Genomic DNA, 20,750 nt, shown 5'->3' on the forward strand with positions numbered 1-20,750 from the left:
CAGAATGCAAAGGAAGATGCAGTTGTTTCAAGAATGGTCTTTCTTGCACTCCTCTCTGTAAATGTTATGTCGGTAATTGTACAAATGTAATAAAGGACGATGGACACGAGGATGACGATGACGGACAAGAGGATGGCGATGTTGAATAAATCGTCATGTAAGTTTAGTATCAACAGTTGGAAAGATTTTATTCATATACATGAGATAATGTAAGCAGTTTTTCAGATTTCATGTTAAATAAAAGGGCCATATTTTCGTTATGTTTTTTATATTCCTTAAACACTGCACATCATATCGCATGGATCAAAATGTACTTTACTTTACTTTATTTTTTTGGTATAACATCAAAAACACTAAAATAAATTTAAGATTGTAAGTATGGGTTCATATTATAGCGGAGAGCAAGCGCAGAAATCATACAGAAAAGACTCACACCCCTGTGGATGGACAAACAGCCGGAAAATTTGAACCCTATCATTTTCCTATAGTAAGATGAAAATTCAACACATAAACGCCAAAAAATCAGTTTTAGCACGTAAATCCTACGGGAGTAGATTTAATGACATGCCGCACTACATTCCCAGCACATAATTGAGGGTGGAAAGGTGTATAAATTAGCATCCTGTTCATTTTTGTTAAAATATTTTGTGGTTAATTATTCAGCATTGCTTCAGGAGAATGTCATATAATCCCATTGCCTTTCTTTGTTATTTATCCAAAGCTTTAGTTACGAAATTTTCTATAGCTTTCCAAATCCCCGTTATGCTGTGTTTAACGAAATATCTGGTGTAGTTTTTCTCGAGACTTCATGTCAACTATCAATGTCAGACGTGATGTTGTGCTGAATACCCAAAATTAACTGAATGACATCCGTGAGAACTTCGGTTTCAATTATTAACATCTGTTTCAGTAAATACGTATAAAAAACGATTTAATTTCGTAGCTAGATCACAAGAGAAATGAGCAGAATCCGTGATTTTTGTATTCTCTAGCTCACAGCCATAATTTATATAAGTATAGGTGATGGCTTTTAAACCTTTATTTATTTTTCGCTGACACATAAATCGGAAAAGGATGGCGGATCGGGAAAGCAGAAAAGATGCAAATCTAAATACTACAAACAGAATTTAGAGAACCTAAAAGAAAATGAGCCAAAATAGTGGTGGTCGGAGTGTTAGAGACGGTGTGGAATGTCTAAATCACCAACGGATGATTGTGTCGAAACTGCTTCCCGCCACTTCCGGATATTTCCCTTCAAAGGCAACAAAACAAAACCTAGCAAATAAAATTAACAATGCTTTTATCGAACCTCAAGAAACTTATATACCCTGTTCCAATATAAAAGACTTGATGCCATAAATGTCGACTAACCATTAATCTCCCATCATGTTGTAGAAAAACAACTTAGTGCAGTAAATATATCAAAAGCATATGCGCCAGATAATAATTATACCAAATTGGATTCTTAAGGAATTTGCACATATTTTGGCAGAACAAGTATGTATGTTAATCAACTCGTCACTTACTGAGAAAAGCCTTCCGAGGTATGGAAAAGAGAAAATGTTACAGCTATACCTAAAAACCAAACTTTGGAAGACATTAAAAAAAACCTAAGAACTATATCATTGACACCCCACCGTTAGCAAAATTTCCGAGAAGTATGTGGTCAGAGAACATGTAATGCACGCTATTCTCAATCGGATTAGACAAGAACTGTACCGTTGTATCCCTGATTCCTCTACCACTCACGCTCTTATAAATCTTGTTCACAGCTGGATTAAAGGCACCGTCGACAATTAAGCTAAAGTACGAGTCTTTTTTCTAGTTTTCAGGAAAGCCTTTGACTTAATAGTCCATAATATCTTAATATCCAAACTATCAAATTATGGAATCAATCCCAATATAGTGAACTGGATCTGCGGTGTTTTGAGCAATAGACAACAAAGGGTTAATGTAGCCAACGATTGTTTCTCGGAATGGAAATCGGTACCAGTAGATGTTCCCAAAGGGACAAAACTGGGTCCCTGGTTATTTATAGTTATGATCGCGGACTGCAAAATTAAGTCATCAAACGAAGTGGTCAAATATGTAAACGACACTACTAGTTACGAGATTATTGAAAAGAGATCACCAAGTTCAGCCAGTTGTTAGTAGATGAAGTAGAAGAGTGGTCACAAAGTAACAAATTGTAATTAAATGTTAAAAAATGCAAAGAAATAACTATTTTCTTCTCAAAACCACTACCCCTTTTAAAGACTTGCATATAAATACAACCCCCCTTGAATTGGTCACTTCTCCCAAGCTCTTAGGAGTGACAGTACAACTAGACTTGAAATGAAATACCCATATCGAAAACACTATTAAGTAAGCGTCCAAGAGATTTGCTTTTTATCACATTTGAAGCGTGAAAAACTGTCTTCGAATGACCCGATCAAGTTTTATACCGCGTGTATTCGATCAGTCCTCCTCAACGCGTGTGAAGTTTTCCATTACACCCTTCCTGCCTACTTAACCAACGCCTTGGAGCACACCCAAAAACATGCAATGAAGATTATATTTGCGTATCACACATCGTATGAAAGTGCCTTGGAGCAGGCAGGAATTAATTAACTTTTTGAGGAAAGAAAACAAAACATTATTCGCGTAAGTTAATTAATCTCAAGTCGAAGTTAAAATAAAGCGGCAAGCACTTTTTGAGATGCAATAACTTATATAACTAGTTAGTTTTATTTAATTACTTTTTGCGCTTTTTAATTAACTTAAAACCAAACAAGTAATTATCGAAAACTGAATGCATGATTACTACGAATTCGATTTTTTTTTCACTTGTGACATGTACACGTTTCTCGGGGGAAACTATGACGATTCTGAGGTCAAACTATTCATTGCTGCTATTCTATGATCAATTTTTCTTTGAAATTTTCAGAGTGATCTATGGAAAGGTAGATTATTCATTTTAGTATAATAGAGCGTATCCTCGTTGATTTATAAACCGTAAGAACTATTCGTTTGAGAACTTTGCTTTAGAGACAACATTCTCCCTAACCGCATTATATTTAATGCTCGGCGCTATACGACTATTCATAAACTGCCAAATAAGAGATGTTGATACTTATTATGCAGCTTGCACTTGAATAATTTATTTGCTGTTGAGTGTTTATAATAAGAATAAGAATAATTTATTTGCTAGCACGCATATCAGTATTTTGCTGCTGTTCTAAGCAAACCAACTGTTCAAAGTCCTGAAATAATTTCCAATATATCTTATAACCAGAGTTGTGGTAAGTCATTTTAAACATTAAAATTTATTCCCACTAGTGCACTTTGTTTCGCAAAATGTGTCCAAAATTTTATGTTCATTTGGGTGTTTCTAGGTTATAGATGCCCTTAAAGATCGAAGCCGTTCTGATGATTAATAGCAAGCGGGTTTTCTGCGCAAAACAATACACATACACACGCGCGCTTATTGTGGGCGAGGGGGTTTGGGGGAAGCATGACTCATAGAGGATGTAACTCCTTGTGGTCAATCTCTCATCCCAAAGACTCGTTCTTAAATGGCCGTTAAATCGTTGTCCTGGGGTTTATATTCTCCCAATTAGGACTCCCATGATGTCATGTGCACACGCTACATACCATGAAAGAGGCACGACCCGCACAACCGCTGATAAGCGTTTAGCTAATATTTTAAAAAAGATAAGGTTTCCTTAGGCGAAGTGACCCGCGGATTGTTTTCTCAAAATTTCGTATGAATTCCTGTTTTATTTCGCTAATTTGATGTCTTTCGATGATGTTTAAAAACATGGAACTCCAGGCTAATGTTGGGCAAAAATCGGTGATTATTACGCTGTAGATTTTGTGGCATTTCTTCAGGTAATTTCGCGGATAATTAATTTTTACATTTACGAAACTATAACTGCAATGTTTTAATAAACTCTTTCCCCCCTTGTCGTTATAATATAGACGATGCATGTAAGTCTGAGCTGCCTGTGTCTGACTGTCTATACTTGAAGATTTTGTATTGTTTTGAACGCCTGTATATAAACGCCTGTAGGAAACGGGTGACATCACCTTCAATGTTGTGACTATATTTTGTACGAAATGATGAAAAAATTGGCCATCGACGCTTTCCCATTGAGTCATTCCATAATAAAAACTTATAGTTATAGCTAATCCAGTCCCAGGAGAAGGAGATTGTTTTCATAGTTGAAAATGGCGAGGGGTGCTGCATTTCATGTATTTCTAGCCATAAAATAAAACGAGTATTATTTTTATCAACGTATGTATTATGACTTGATAAAATAAAATATTTAAAATAATATATACATTAACACACAGCTTTGCATGAACAGATTTTTTGCTAAAAAGGAACAGTAATATTTATGAGCAGCTGCCAGTGTTAGAGTTTCAATATTTATTCACATACAGTACTTGGAACAAATGAAATAAGTGAAATTATTTTTTATTGCCGTATATTGTAAGGAAACATTCAATATAAAGTGTTGAAGATAACTCAACTTTGACAAAACTGTCAAAGGCTAAAAAAATGCATCGCATTGAATGGCGACTTATACAGTTTAAATTTTCACGCAGTTACAGTGATGAAAATAACTCGAAATGTAAACACACGAGGGCAAAGAACCAAACAATTAATATTTTATTAATTTCGTGCGAGCAGATAGAAAATATTATAAGATATATCGTCGAAAATCCACTTTTTGTGGATTTGCTTGCAATGTATATTTGAATGCGAGCTTATACAGTCTAAACGTTTGACCATATAAATTATATGAGACTATTAATCAGCAATTGTTGCCATAACAACGGAGATTTTGTGGACAACATAATTTGTTACTAACTTAATCAAAGGACATTTTCTACATTATCGGGGACAGCTATAACATTCAGTTTCAATTAACAAAAGATTGCACCAGGAATATTACTTTTTACCCAATCAAAAAATGCTGTTTAGAGTTGATTTTGAAAATGATTTGTTTTAAAGTTTACAGCTCTTGGACTTGTTTTAGCGCTGATTTAAATTTCCCTTTCTCAACATTAGACGTATTTATAATATTCAGTTATGCAGACTTTAAAGCCGGTTTTCCTCTAGCGATATTTTTCGCGCGAAGCGACATCTTTCTTTTCTTCCAGAGCTCTCAACTGCAACCATCTGGAACAAATTGCTCAAATACAAAGGAATAAAGTCGCTTCGCGCGAAAATTATCGCTAGTGGAAAACCGGCTTAACGTTTACCTTAACGGAAAACGATGTCCGGTAAAAAAAGCTATTCGCGCCAGTTAATCTCAAGTCGAAGTTAAAATAAAGCGGCAAGCACTTTTTAACATGCAGTAACTTATGTAACTAATTAGTTTTATTTAACTACTTTTTTCGCTTTTTTAATTAACTCAAAACCAAACAAGTTATTATTGAAAACTGAATGCAAGATTACTACGAACTCGATTTTTTTTCACGCGTGATATGTTCACGTTTCTCGGGGGAAACTATGAAGTTTCTAAAGTCAAACCTTTTATTGTTGCTATTCTGTGATGAATGTCATTGATATTTTCAGAGTGATCTATGGAAAGGTGGATTATGCATTTTAGTATATAGAGCGTATCTATGCACGTTGATTTATAAACTGTAAGAACTATCCGTTTGAAACTTTGCTTTAGAGACAACATTCTCCCTAACCGCATTATGTTTAATGCTCGGCGCTATATGACTGTTCATAAACTGTCAAATAAGAGACGTTGATGTCTCGATCGTCTTAATACCTCAATATTCTTCGTTTGCTGCGTTGTGTCTACGACGATTGCAGAAAACTTTAGCGGAGGTTGGAATTAGCGGGATACAAATTGGACGATCAATGCAACAACGTCATTTTTGTTATTTTATCATTTTATATAATTGTGTGTCGCTGAGTAAAGAAGAATTAGTTATATACAAATGTTATTAACTGAAGATGCGTGCAAGTGTAATTTGAACTGTTGGTTTAATTAAGTGTCAGCCAATCAAGTGCGTTATAGTGGGTTGCTATATAATATTATAAATATTATAGTGCAAAGTCCATGTCAATTCTCGACAGTTGCACTTAAATAATTGATTTGCTGTTGAGTGTTTATAATAAGAATAAAAATAATTTATTTGCTCGCATGCATATCAGTATTTTGCTGCTGTTCTAGGCAAACCAACTGTTCAAAGTCCTGAAATAATTTCCAATATATCTTATAACCAGATCTGTGGTAAGTCATTTTAAATAATATATATTAAACTTTATTCCCACTTACTTTGTTTCGCAAAATGTGACCAAAATTTGTGTTCATTTGGGTGTTTGTAGGTTATATAGATGCCCTTAATGATCGAAGCCGTTCTGATGATTGCTAACAAGCGGGTTTTCTGCGTAAAACAATACATCCATACACGCGTGCTTTTTGTGGGAGAAGGGGTTTGGGGGAAGCACTCCTATAAGATGTAATTCCTTGTGGTGAATCTCTCATCCCCAAGACTCGTTCTTAAATGGCCGTTAAATCGTTTTCCTGGGGTTTACATTCTCCCAATTGGGACTCCCATGATGTCATATTCACGCTACATACCATGAAAGAGGTAGCTAGCCTCTAAAGCCGTGTTTACACTTCAGACCTAGACCTGCCCTGGACCAGGTCTATAGGTCAAGTCTAGGTAATATGTGCCCCGTTTACACTGTCTTCCTTGTTGATGATATCGGATAGCCAAAGTATTTGACAAAATACTTGGAATAAGAGCAAAAACACGCCGAAAAGTGGTAATACTATATGTATCCTTTGCAAATTATACTATTAAGTTCAAAATTTGTTAGGACTAGGTAAAGCCTGTTCACATTATCAAAATATTGCCCCATGTCAAGTCCAGGTCAGGTCCACGCCACCTTCTGCTGTTGGCCTGGATTTTGTGGTAGACCAGGTCCAGGCTGCATGGTCTAGGTTGGATAAACAACGTTCACATCTAGGCCTGGTCAAAGCACCTAGTGTAAACGGGGCTTAAGACATCAACCTGACCAACCGCACACGTTAATTGAACAGTATACGATTCGACTGATCTATGATTACAATAACTTTACGCTGAGTCTATGGGCTTGAACGTGACAATCCCTTGAAATTCAAGCTATTTTAGATGACGCATTGAACATTCTTCTTAGTTTTTTCAAGCCATTTAAAAATTTAGTGTGTGAAATAAGAGTCCTAAGTTGCCTAGCACCGGCATTGGAGAAAATAAACAAACTGTATCAATTAAGCAAACTTCAATACTGTGAATGTCAGTCACAAGTTTGGCTCAATGATGTCGCACAATTAATCTCCGTCTTGGCTAAATTGACATCCAAAAAAATCTGGCTATTGCAGCGTCGGTTAAATATATTATGTGGTATGGTGTGCTTTTGTTCAATATTATATAACATCAACACACATCTTTTATGATCTTTAGCTTGGCCACAAAACATGTCAGTGTAAAACTTTAAAATATTTTATTGACGTTGATACAGAATTTTTTGAAACAAGTGAAATAAATGAAATTATTTTTTATCGCTTCCCTTCATTAGCTTCATACCTAAAAGATACCTTGTCATGACGAGCTCTGTTTTCTGTGTTCTAGATCTCGTACAAAAACAACTCAGACACAGAGTTGGAATAATTTTGGCAATGTGCGTAATTGTCTAACGCACATGCCGATTTATTAATTTTTACTTAACAACAAATTAATTATTAATCAACAAACAATAAATTCAATTACTAAACAATTTGCACAGAAAAGGTGGGGCTAATTTAAACGCCCTACCGAATATACTAATATACCTTTACATTAAGCTCGCGTGAGAAAACGGGGAGGAGGGCGGGTTAAAATTCGATCTGTAATGACCTTGTTGAAGCGAGGAGCAGAATGAATTGGCAGCACATTCTGCTCTTTATCTATACTGACCCTCATCTCCGCTTTTCCACGCGTTACCTATATGTCATCAGAATTCCAGGGAAATTACCTGCGCGTCAAACTAAAGTATTTAATCTACTTTATTATAAAGTCTCAAGTGCAGGAAGCAATAAATTCTTTATGGGTATGCCAATAATTCCTTTTTTGCCGTATATTGTAAGGAAACGTTCAAAATAAAGTGTTGAAGATAACATGATATCTTTGTCATAACTGTCATAGGCTAAAATGCATCCAATTGAAGCGCGTGTAAGTGGATTACGTGGCTAAAGCAACTTAATTGAATTTTCAAATTTTTACGAAACACAGGCAACATCATAATCATTTCCTATTCGTCTTTTTTTGGTCATATAACTGCGAGAAATATCTTCCAGAATTACCGAGTCAGACAAGAGAGGATTTAAACAATGTTTGTAGCGGCCAGCTTGAGCTTGCTGTTGCTTGCTATTGGAAACATTTCAGCAAACCAATGTTCCCCGACGAATTACGACACAATCATAAGAGGTGAGTATTGTCGAAAAAAGTAAGATAAAAAATATTGTCGTGAAACACCATTTAAATATTTCATATGGTGAAATCATGCATTCCCACATAAAACACATAATTTTATTTGAAATTTGGACATTAATTTGACTTTCAAGATTTTTTTCAAAAATTTTAGGAGGTCCATCATTGCCTGCGGATGAAATAATATCAAGACACAATGTTACATCTTCAGTTGTCATGTTAGGATGTCACACTCACTGCAAAGACGAAGACAAATGTGTTGGATTCAACTACAGAACAACAAAAAATGTTGAAAATTGCCAACTGACAAACGTTACTAGAAAGAAAGAAGAAAGGAAAACGGGAGATTGGATATTGATGCAAGATGTTGAAGCGGTAAGATTGATAAATGACAAAGTCAGTGATATTTAACGATTTTTATACTGCAAACCACAATAATTTCAAACACGCTTGTTTATACCGATGCTAAACATGGCAAAATATAAACGATATAAATAAGAAATCGTCACTGGACCTCCGTTGATTTGACACGAAGCAATTAGGGTTGTTTTTCTCCAGTTTCGGTATTTAACAAAGGTGTTGTTCGAAATTTGTTTACCATTTTGTTTGAAGAACTTAAAAATATGTTCCGAAGTCCGAAGAAATTTCAAGCATCCGTACTACAAGTCGATGTACGAATTTCAGAAATCCGTATAATTGTAAGCAAGGTATGAACTTTCAATTCTGATTTCACGAGAAAACTGGTTAATATTGAACTGTAAGAAAATATTTTCTCCATATCTGCGATCTTTGGATCACTCTGCATACGTGCCAAAATACAACCTCGTTCTCTCTTAAGAAATGAGAAATATACGGTATCTTATCGGTTTATCTATACCGACAAAAATGAACATTGAAGAAATGAAGATATTATAAATTATAAAGAATGAAGAAATTATTGTTGTGATATATTAGTTAATGTATATAAAGAATAAAATCAATATTTTATTAACTTTAGTATTGTTGTAATTAATTTTGTATAGGTAAAGAATAGAGTTGAAAAAGAAAAGCTTTCCAGGAGGAAATCAGGTAATTTGCTTTAGAATTATCACAAATAACGCAATTATAAATTTTGGAACATTCGGAATATCATTCGGGACAAAACTGCGTGAATTTTGAGATTAACTAAATTAACTTATAACAACTATATATGCAATGAGAAATGTTTTAAATTACATGTCAATATGCGCTACAATAATGCAATACGTAACCAATGAACCTCGGGACCTCTTTTAGTGAATTTTGATTGGGATTGGGACCCTAACCCTTACCAAAAATGAACCATTTGCTCGTGAAGTAGACATTTTGATCGAGCCCGAAGGAGCTGATTAAAAAATTTGTGAGATCAGTAGTCTAATTTCAAAAAAATATGATGAATAAAATCTTTTCATGCCTGAGAGATCGTATTAATGAAAATTTCGAGTGGGATTCGTGAAAAACTAAACTAAAGGCAGAATGAATTGAGGAAAGTGTTTCAGATATCGGTCCTCAAGCAGGAATCGAACCTACGCCTTGCGACCCCGGTGCAATGCTTCTGCACGAGCTACAGAGATAACTCGAAACGAGCGCAGTTAGTGTGGATTTTGCAAGGTAATTCCTGCGAGTAGGTGAGAATAAATCACTGAATTAAGACTTTGTGCACTTTACTCAATGAAGCAGAATTTTTCCGGGTCCTTATTTTGAGTAGAAATGCTACACACATTATATAGGTTCCTAACAAGATCGTTTATTTCAGATGTTGACGAGTGTTCCCTGGGAACTCACAAATGTCACTCAAACGCAACCTGCAATAACACTATTGGCTCCTACGAATGTCACTGTCGCAGAGGATTTTTAGGAAATGGGAAAACATGTTCAGGCAAGATTAATTATTTTACATTATATGTATTAACATGTTATACTTGTATATATATTTTATAGGCGTTATTATAGTTTATGAACTCTTTATCGTTGATTTCAGACGTTGACGAGTGTTCCCTGGGAACTCACAAATGTCACTCAAATGCAACCTGCAATAACACTATTGGCTCCTACGAATGTCACTGTCGCAGAGGATTTGCTGGAAATGGGAAAACATGTTCAGGCAAGATTATTTTTTTTACCTTATCATGTATTACCATGTTATATACTTTTATAATATAAGTATGATATAACGAGCAATTTGATTGGTTACCGCGCGTGCATTGTGAGGCCATAATGCACGCTTCTGGCTTTTGAAATTTTTGTTGCTAAGCAACATCTTAAAAAACATGTGAGGAGAATTTCATTATTGATCAAATAAATAAATTTTGTTGTTGCCCTATAATTTCTTCTTATATTATAAAAGAATTAAAAAAGCTCGTCGCGTGCCTTTATGGTGTAATAATGCACTCGGGGAAATGTTGGAAGAATACTCGAGAAGCTTGTAAAACACTCGGCTACGCCTCGTGTTTTACAAGCTTCTCTCGTATTCTCCCAACATTCCCCCATCGTGCATTATTACACCATAAAGGCACGCGACTCGTTTTTTAATTCTTAAGTATAAGCCATATATTTTATAGGCGTTATTATAGTTTAGAGACTCTTTTTTATCGTTGATTTCAGACATTGACGAGTGTACCTTGAAAACTTACAAATGTCAGTCAAACGCCACCTGCAATAACACTATTGGCTCCTACGAATGTCGCTGTCACGGAGGATTTTCTGGAAATGGGAAAACATGTTCTGGCAAGAATATTTTAATCAACTTTTTTATATAGCTAGGGGTTCGAACCAGGTAGACAAACTCATCGATATAAGCAGCTCTAGCTGTAAGGTATCTGGTACGACATTGTTCTCTCTTATGAAGTCGAGTGTACCAGCATTCTTTTGATGGATAATTTCTTATTAATGCAATGCAAAGCATGAAGATATATTAAACAATGTAAGTGCATGGTGTTCGACTAAGCTCCTGACAACATCGTTTATTTCAGACGTTGACGAGTGTTCCCTGGGAACTCACAAATGTCACCCTAACGCCACCTGCAATAACACTATTGGCTCCTACGAATGTCACTGTCGCAGAGGATTTTTGAGAGATGGGAAAACATGTTTAGGCAAGATTAATTATTTTACATTATATGTATTAACATGTTATATTTGTATATAAGCCATATATTTTATAGGCGTTATTATACTTTATGAACTCTTTATCGTTGATTTCAGACGTTGACGAGTGTTCCCTGGGAACTCACAAATGTCACTCAAATGCAACCTGCAATAACACTATTGGCTCCTACGAATGTCACTGTCGCAGAGGATTTGCTGGAAATGGGAAAACATGTTCAGGCAAGATGAATTATTTTACATTATATGTATGTTTGAACTCATTTTAATCTTTTAATATTTTAGAACCTAACGTTAGTATGTCTTTTTGTAATTATGGTATTATCATGTTAGTAATTGTATTTCTGAGTATTTTATCACTGTAAATATGTATATAGTCTTACCTTTCTGATACTTGTAAACTTGTGTTTTTCAGTTCGTTTTTGAACTGCCATTCAAGTATTTTAATAATAATCAATTATTAATCAATTAACATGTTATACTTGTATAAGCCATATATTTTTTAGCCGTTATTATAGTTTAGAAACTCTTTTTTATCGTTTATTTCAGACATTGACGAGTGTACCTTGGGAACTTACAAATGTCACTTAAATGCAAACTGCAATAACACTATTGGCTCCTACGAATGTCACTGTCCCAGAGGATTTGCTGGAAATGGGAAAACATGTTCAGGCAAGATTATTATAATCGATTTTTTATATGCAACTCAAATTTAGGATGGCACCGAAGAATGTAGACATTCAATTTTTCCGTTTTACAGCAGTGGGGAAGGTTCCATTTTATTTGGTAACTGAGTAGGCAAATTCAAAAGCTCATGTCTCAAGGGTGGACAATATCAGAGCATGACAAAATACGGAAACTGCGAAACGTAATCTTAAGAAAACACAAGCAAGATACACACGAACTCGTCAATGTACCAATGATATTTACGAATGGAGTGTTACCTAGTTGAGCAAGAAATATCATTTACAAGAAAATGTAGGCTAGGATTTTCAACCTAAAAATAGCATAACTACTAAGGCATTGTCAACATGGGATATCTTATTTTGGATGAGGCATATCGCTTTAATTTATGTTTAAAAAACAAAAGGGCATTTTGGGTATAAACAATTAATCCCCCACAAACCCTCTTATGGTTTCACAGAAAATTTTTTTTCCTAAATCTGATAGCTCAAATTAACCTAGAGAAAAGACGAAAAGTTAAAAGCCATTTCATTTTCATTCCCACGGAACAAAATTAATTTAAGAGGTTTTTAACCTGTTTACAATAAATTATTATTCCTTTTATTAGCAACAAGCCACTAAATTGGGATGAAAAATCATATTTTTAGGCCTCCACTGCGCTGATTTGTATGAAAAGGGAAATAAACAAAGTGGTCTTTATGAAATTGACCCTGACGGAAAAGGAAGTTTCAAAGTGTTTTGTGATATGACAACATCAGGTGGAGGATGGACTGTATTTCAACGTCGTCTTGATGGAAGTGTTGACTTCTACCGAGGATGGCAAGATTACAAACAAGGTTTTGGTAACTTGATCGGAGAATATTGGCTTGGTCTTGATAAAATACACAGGATGACAAATATTTTACAAAATGAACTTCGAATCGACATGGAAGATACATCTGGAAACACTGCATACGCTCATTATGATTCATTTAAAGTCAGCAGTGAAAATACAAAGTACAAGTTGAATGTTGGAGGTTATCATGGTAAGCATTTTACACTTACGGTGAACTATAAATGCAGTCTATAATTATTAAATATTGTATCGAGCAAAATTATTATTGAGTCATAAATGTAATTAATTTTATAAATTATAAAGTTTAAACGAGGCAAGGTTGGTATTTCGCAAATTAATCGCAGAAATGTGAAATATTTCGAATTTTGGAGTTTGTAAAACTTTTAAAAATTACGGGAAAAAACCCAAACAAAATTTTCAGGGACATTCGATAATGCACAGTCGAGGCCGGCTTTGAAATAAACGGCGGAATCCGGCGGTAAAATGAAAAAGACTGAAGGAATGAAATATAATTCAAACGTGTATATAGCTACAAGAGAATACTATTAAATTCGAGGCTACTGCAGACGATATAATGGAACATTAAGCTGTATAGAATTGTTCACAAATGTTTTCAGAGTTTTATACATCTTTAAATTGATACGATTTATAATATTGTAAAATTCACGATATGTTTCCTGCAAAGTATATTAAGATAGTCTTATACAAAAAAATCACGATTAATTCTGTTTTTAAAATTTCAGGGGATGGAAACTTAAATGTCTCCCTAATAGATCCTGAATATTTCTTCTCAAAAAAGCGCCCGAACTAAACGAAAAGTTTTACTAATTAGTGTTTTACTCCGAGCAAACAAAAGGGTTGGATTGCCTTATTCTATTGTTTCATTGTTCTATATTTAATTTTTCTCTATAATATTTATGAATACATGGAAAACGTTTTTCGTATCTTTTTGTAGCAAACTAAAATTCTCATTCCCATTATTTTGGGAAAAAATATCTCAAAAAGTAATAAAGCTAACTTGGCAAAATTTTCATGTTAGACTTTGTATTGTCTAAGTGTTGTATTTCGTTAAGGTAGCTCGAGACAGTAAATTTAGTTGCGCTCTTGCGTGTGGAAACATTAATGGCCTCACGATATTTGTGTAGTTTTATTTTCGAACGCACTGCCAAAACCAGCGAGGAACATAAACATAAATGCTGCTCTCAGAATCAGAACAATAAGAACAACATGCGCGACGCGTGTTTGTTTCACGTGATGTGTGTTTCGGACCCAGCACGTGTAATTGCACACGTCATTAAAAAATTCCATTTTGGGCCAAAAAATCGCGCTATATCTCATTATTTCGTACGGTGACCTATGCTGTATTTTGCATGCTGTAATGTACTACACATGTCTCTCATCATGTCAAAAATAAAAAATCTATAATGGCAAAAAAATTATCGAAAAAAATGTCATTTTTGCATTTTTCAAAAATGAGACATTATAGAACTTTCATATTTTGCTAGTTTTTCTTCCAAGTAAAATAACGCACGAAAAAATTGGGGGTCACCGTGCTTTTTTCCAACTATCCGACGCAATTGGTCATTTTGGAGTGAACTTTGTACCAATATGTCGTCATAGCAACGAACGATCTGTTATTAAAACTAATACGATTAAAAAGTAGAGACATCAAAATATACAAGAACCACAATATCTCTAGAATAAATCGTTAAAATGCGAACGTATCAAAGTGATGAACAATGGGGTTTTTAGAAATTAACTGTATCGAGCCACCTTAACTCTAAGTAAAATAACGATTGTTTATTTAGATAGATCGTAAAAGTTTTATTTTTACTGCCTGTAAAACGTTTAATACTAGGAATTTCAAAGTTTTATTTATATTCAAGGTTCAGCTCCGAGGAGAAAATATTTATAACTAAATAAGACCAATTCCGTCATTCTAGCGACGAAAATCGTCATCTTCCACCATTGGGTGTGTATGGTATGGGCAACTATAGTAAGAATCTAACAAGTCTTTTTTCACTCAGAGCAACTTGGCTTCCAATATTGGCTTGCTTTTCAAAATAAAAGAAAAAAATGTTTTTTGTATAATACCACCTTAACTTTTTTCGTACGATTTTGGCATTAATAATTATTGCACTCTATTCGTTCTATTAACATTATTGATTTTTAAGAGGTCATGCCTGCACATATTTTTACATTAAGGTACAGCGGGAGACTCGTTATCATATCACAACGGTATGGCTTTTAGCACCAAAGATTCTGACAATGATATTTGTGATCAATCCTGTGCAAAGTTATACAAAGGAGCCTGGTGGTATCGTAGTTGTCATGACTCTAATTTGAATGGTTTGTATCATTATGGCGCACACACATCAGCCAGTGATGGAGTCAACTGGTTGCATTGGAAAGGACATCATTATTCTCTGAAATCAACATCGATGAAGATACGACCACGTGAATTTGGAAAGAAGAAATAAAGACGTTGAACAATAAAGAACTAGAAAGAAATAAGGTTTAGTGCACTAACACGCAACTTGTTGGTTTTTAAAATAGTGTAACATGTGACGTATATTTACATAGAGGAGATTCTTCTTCTACGCCTAGCCTAGCCCGAAGTTAATAGAATATACATGGTTTGGATACTAAGTAAAAGTACAATACAAGTCCTCGGTTATCTATGTCATTGTCCAGGTTTATGCAAAAAGTGGTTCCTTTCAGACCTTTTTCGTCACGTATCTATTGTATTTAGCGAAACTTACCAATGGCATTCGTCTTGCAAAGCTCATCAACCTGGACTGAAAAATATGTTAATTATCGTTTAATGATGAAGAAGAGAGCAGATGCATGATTAAATTTGCGGGCCTGATATTTCCACAACTGAGGAACCTTGTCCAAGAGTTAGTCAGCTAAACCTGTTAAAACTTTAAAATCTAAACTAGATTAGTTAAATCAGTGTTAGCCGGCAGATTAGCAACTTAACTGCACCTGGTGAGGTGGATTAGCACAAATATGTTTTGAAAAACGCAATAAATTAACCCCGCGGGATAAAATTTAAAAAGCTATTTTAGCTGAGGGATAGCATGCTTTTGAACAATCAGCCTGTGAAGTTCAAGAGGTTTAAAAGAAGTTTTGGTCATACAACGATTCCCAGCACATATCTGAGGGTAGGTGTATAAAAGTAGCATCCTGTTCATTTTTGTTAAAATATTTTGTGGTTAATTATTTCACCATTGCTTCCGGAGAATGTCACTGAGAATCCCGTAACGTTACACTTGTAATTTATCCCAAACTTTAACTACGAGATTTCTATAGCTTTCCAAGTCCCCGTTACGCCGTGTTTGAAGAACAATCCCGTGTAGTTTGGTCTCGAGACTTTAGGTCAATTGTCAATGACAGACGTGATGTGTGTTAAAGACCCAAAGTTAACTGAATGACATTGTGAGGACTTCGGTTTTAATATTAACATCTGTTTCAGTAAATACGTATAAAAAACGATTTAATTTCGTAGCTAGATCCCAAGAGAAATGAGCGCAATCCGTGATTTTTGTATTCTCTAGCTCACAGTCATATATAAGTAGGTGATGACTTTAAACCTTTATTTATTTTACGCTGACACATAAATTGGAAAAGGATGGCTGATCGGGAAAGCAGAAAAGATGCAAATCTAAATATTACAAACAGAATTTAGAGACCTATAAAGGGAAATGAGCCAAAAAAGTGGTAGTCGGAGTGTAAGAGACGGTGTGGAGTGTCTAAATCAGCAACGGATGATTGTGTCGAAACTGCTTCCCGCCACTTCCGGATATTTCCCTTCAAAGGCAACAAAACAAAACCTAGCAAATAAAATTAACTATGCCTTTATGGAACCCCAAGAAACTTATATACCCCTGTTCCAATATAAAAGACTTGATGCCATAAATGTCGACTAACCTGTAATCTCCCTTCGTGTTGTAGAAAAACAACTTAGTACAGTAAATATATCTAAAGCATGTGCGCCTGATAATATACCAAATTGGATTCTTAAGGAATTCGCACATATTTTAGCAGAACAAGTATGTATGTTAATCAACTCATCAGTTACTGAGAAAAGCCTTCCGAGGTATGGAAAAGTGAAAATGTTACAGTTATACCTAAAAACTAAACTTTGGAAGACATTAACAAAGACCTAAGAACTATATCATTGACACCCCACCGTTAGCAAAATTTCCTAGGAGTATGTGGTCAGAGAACATGTAAAGCCCGCTTTTCTCAATCGGATTAGACAAGACCTGTACCGTTGTATCCCTGATTCCTCTACCACTCACGCTCTTATAAATTTTGTCACAGCTGGACTAAAACCACCGTCGACAATTAAGCTAAAGTACGAGTTCTTTTCCTAGATTTCAGGAAAGCCTTTGACTTAAGAGACCATAATATCTTAATATCCAAACTATCAAATTATGGAATCAATCCCCATATCGTGAACTGGATCTGCGACTTTTTGAGCAATAGACAACAAAGCGTTAATGTAGCCAACGATTGTTTCTTGGAATGGAAATCGGTACCAGTAGATGTTCCCTAAGGGACCAAACTGGGTCCCTTGTTATTTATAGTTATGATCGCGGACTGCAAGATTAAGTCATCAAACGAAGTGGTCAAATATGTAAACGACACTACTAGTTATGACATTATTCAAAAGAGCTCACCAAGTTCAGCCAGTTGTTAGTAGATGAAGTAGAAGAGTGGTCACAAAGTAACAAATTCGAATTAAATGTTAAAAAATGCAAAGAAATAACTATTTCCTTTTCAAAAACCACTACCCTTTTTGAGGACTTGCATATAAAAACAAACCCCATTGAATTGGTCACTGACTTTTTTCAAGCTCCTAGGAGTGACATTACAAGACTTGAAATGGAATACCCATATCGAAAACACTATTAAGAAAGCGTCCGAGAGATTTACTTTTTATCACATTTGAAGCGTGCAAAAGTGTCTCGTGCAAAAATGACCCGATCAGGTTTTATACAGCGTGTATTCGATCAGTCCTCCTCTACGCGTGTCAACTTTTCTATTACACCCTTCCTGCGTATGCCTACTTAAACAACGCCTTGGAGCACATCCAAAAACGTGCAATGAAGATTATTTTTGGTTATCACACATCGTATAAAAGTGCCTTGAAGCAGGCAGGAATTAATCAACTTTTTGAGGAAAGACAACAAAATATTATTGGCGTAAGTTAATTAATCTCAAGTCGATGTTAAAATAAAGCGGCAAGCACTTTCTAACATGAAATAACTTATATAACTAGTTAGTTTTATTTAATTACTTTTTGCGCTTTTTAATTAACTCAAAACCAAACATTTATTATCGAAAACTGAATGCAAGATTACTACAAACTCGATTGATTTGCACACGGCGAGATTCGAAAGCGTTTTTTCACGCTTGATATGTTCACGTTTTTCGGGCAAAACTATGACGTTTCTAAGGTTAAACTATTCATTGTTGCTATTCTTATCATTTATAGACCTGGAGGAAGGGGAATTCGACAAAATATTACCCCCAAGGGAAGATATATCCCGAGGGCTTCGCCCGAGGTCTAAAAATTATATATTATATCGAAACAACGGGTAGGCAGCGCAAAAGCTGGGCGAAATGGCTTCTTTTGCCTCCATTTTGAAATTGTTGACAACCTCGAGTCGTGTGCGAGGCATCCACGCGTGGTACACGCAAACTCGAATACCCGCTGCAGTGGGGTATTCGACTTTTATAGCATAATGTGAAAAAATTCAATGGATTTCCATGATTAATTTACTGATCACGTGGTACAAATCGAGCTTTCTGATTGGATGATTTACAGTTGAGATATAATATTATGATGAATTTTTCTTTGAATTTTTCAGAGTGATCTAAGGAAAGGTGGATTATGCATTTTAGTATAATAGAGCGTATCCTCGTTGATTTATAAACCGTAAAAACGATCCGCTTGAGAACTTTGCTTTAGCGAATACTTCATGCTCGGCGCTATACGACTGTTCATAAACTGCCAAATATGAGACGTTGATATTTATTATGGAGCTTGCACTTAAATAATTTATTTGCTGTTGAGTGTTTATAATAAGAATAAGAATAGTTTATTTGCTAGAATGCATATCAGTATTTTGCTGCTGTTCTAGGCAAACCAACTGTTCAAAGTCCTGAAATAATTTCCAATATATCTTAAAACACAGTTGTGGTAAGTCATTTTTAACGTTAAAATTTATTCCCACTCGATACCCAGATCTATTTATCAGATCTATAGATTCTCAGATCTATTTATTGCGTTTCCCCCCACCGTGGAATAAGCGTATAAATAGATTCTGTGATTCGCAGGCTACTTAATTCCTTGCTTTCAGAAATGAGAGATTAGTGAGCAAATTGAAGTTAAACAATTAGCTGTGTCAGGGAAGTCGACTACTAACCCAGACCTTGGTATATCTTCTCCATGCACCTAATCCATGCTGGACTAGACCGGCATCGGTCAATGGCTTACCCACACGACCGCCGATAACCGTTTAGCTAATATTTTAAAAAACACGACGTTTCCTTAGGCGGATAGTTTCCTCAAAATTTCGTATGAATTCCTGTTTTATTTCGCTAATTTGATGTCTTTTGATGTTGTTTGAAAACGTCGAAACTTCAGGCTAATGTTGTGCAAACATCGGTTATTATTAGGCTGTAGATTTTGTGGCATTTCTTCAGGTAATTTTGCCGATTATTATACATTTACGAAATTATAACTGTAATGTTTTAATAAACTCTTTCCTATAATTATACCTTGTCGTTATGCATAGACGATGTAAACAAAGTCAGCACGCGCGCAAGTATCACACGCGCAGTCAAAGTCTGGGATGCCTATGTCTGCATGTACTTGAAGATTTTTTACTGTTTTGATGTTTTTTTCTGAAGTCTCAAATGTTGAAATTTTAACAGTTTACTAAGCTGGTAGGGTCTATAAACGCCTTTAAAAAACGAGCGACATCTTCAATGTTAGGACTATATTTTGTACGAAATGGCTACATTGGCTATCGACGTTTTGCCGTTGAGTCATTCCATAATATAAACTTATAGTTATAGCTAATCTAGGCCCAGGATATTATTTTTATGGTTGAAAATGGCGAGGGGTGCTGCATTTCATGTATTTCTAGTCAAATAAAACGAGTATTATTTTTATCAATATATGTGTTATGACGTGCTTTTTTAAAATAATAATTTAGCTATATACATTAACACACATCTTTGCATGAACACATTTTTTACTAAAAAGGAACAGTAATATTTATGAGCAGCTGCCAGTGTTAGAGTTTCAATATTTATTCATGCACATAAAGTACTTGAAACAAATGAAATGAATGAAATTATTTTTTATTGCCGTATATTCACTATATTGTAAAGAAAAATTCAATATAAAGTTGTTGAAGATAACCCAACTTTGACAAAACTGTCAAAGGCTAAAAAAATGCATCGCATTGAATGGCGACTTATACAGTTTAAATTTTCACGCAGTTGCAATGATGAATATAACTCGAAATGTAAACACAAGACGGCAAAGAACCAAACAAATAATATTTTATTTATTTCGTGCGAGCAGATAGAAAATATTAAGATATCGTCGAAAATCCACTTTTTG

At 34.9% G+C, this 20,750-nt stretch overlaps 2 protein-coding genes across 2 annotated transcripts; both read left to right on the forward strand.

Annotated features, from left to right (window-relative positions):
- The first annotated feature begins 7,756 nt into the window (after positions 1-7,756).
- LOC114533720 (adhesion G protein-coupled receptor E2-like) lies at positions 7,757-12,299 on the forward strand. Its single transcript, XM_028555317.1, has 9 exons — positions 7,757-8,457; positions 8,615-8,835; positions 9,483-9,528; positions 10,235-10,357; positions 10,460-10,582; positions 11,083-11,205; positions 11,451-11,573; positions 11,683-11,805; positions 12,133-12,299. Exons 1-9 carry the CDS (start codon positions 8,361-8,363, stop codon positions 12,297-12,299), a joined length of 1,146 nt encoding a protein of 381 aa, XP_028411118.1. The 5' UTR covers positions 7,757-8,360.
- Positions 12,300-12,922: 623 nt separating this feature from the next.
- LOC114533787 (ficolin-2-like) lies at positions 12,923-15,669 on the forward strand. Its single transcript, XM_028555384.1, has 2 exons — positions 12,923-13,292; positions 15,308-15,669. The coding sequence occupies exons 1-2, from the start codon at positions 13,013-13,015 to the stop codon at positions 15,580-15,582; spliced, it is 555 nt and encodes a 184-aa protein (XP_028411185.1). The 5' UTR covers positions 12,923-13,012; the 3' UTR covers positions 15,583-15,669.
- Positions 15,670-20,750: the final 5,081 nt, after the last annotated feature.

The sequence above is a fragment of the Dendronephthya gigantea genome, unplaced genomic scaffold, assembly GCF_004324835.1.
Source record: "Dendronephthya gigantea isolate DGI-Jeju-01 unplaced genomic scaffold, DenGig_1.0 000094F, whole genome shotgun sequence".
NCBI lineage: Eukaryota > Metazoa > Cnidaria > Anthozoa > Malacalcyonacea > Nephtheidae > Dendronephthya > Dendronephthya gigantea.

Excerpts from the sequence above, each read along its gene's own strand:
- LOC114533720 (XM_028555317.1), top strand. The coding sequence starts at position 8,361 with ATGTTTGTAGCGGCCAGCTTGAGCTTGCTGTTGCTTGCTATTGGAAAC. Across the intron at positions 8,836-9,482 it reads TGATGCAAGATGTTGAAGCG|GTAAAGAATAGAGTTGAAAA; the intron begins GTAAGATTGATA and ends AATTTTGTATAG. Across the intron at positions 10,358-10,459 it reads AAATGGGAAAACATGTTCAG|ACGTTGACGAGTGTTCCCTG; the intron begins GCAAGATTAATT and ends CGTTGATTTCAG.
- LOC114533787 (XM_028555384.1), top strand. The coding sequence starts at position 13,013 with ATGACAACATCAGGTGGAGGATGGACTGTATTTCAACGTCGTCTTGAT. Across the intron at positions 13,293-15,307 it reads GAATGTTGGAGGTTATCATG|GTACAGCGGGAGACTCGTTA; the intron begins GTAAGCATTTTA and ends TTTTACATTAAG.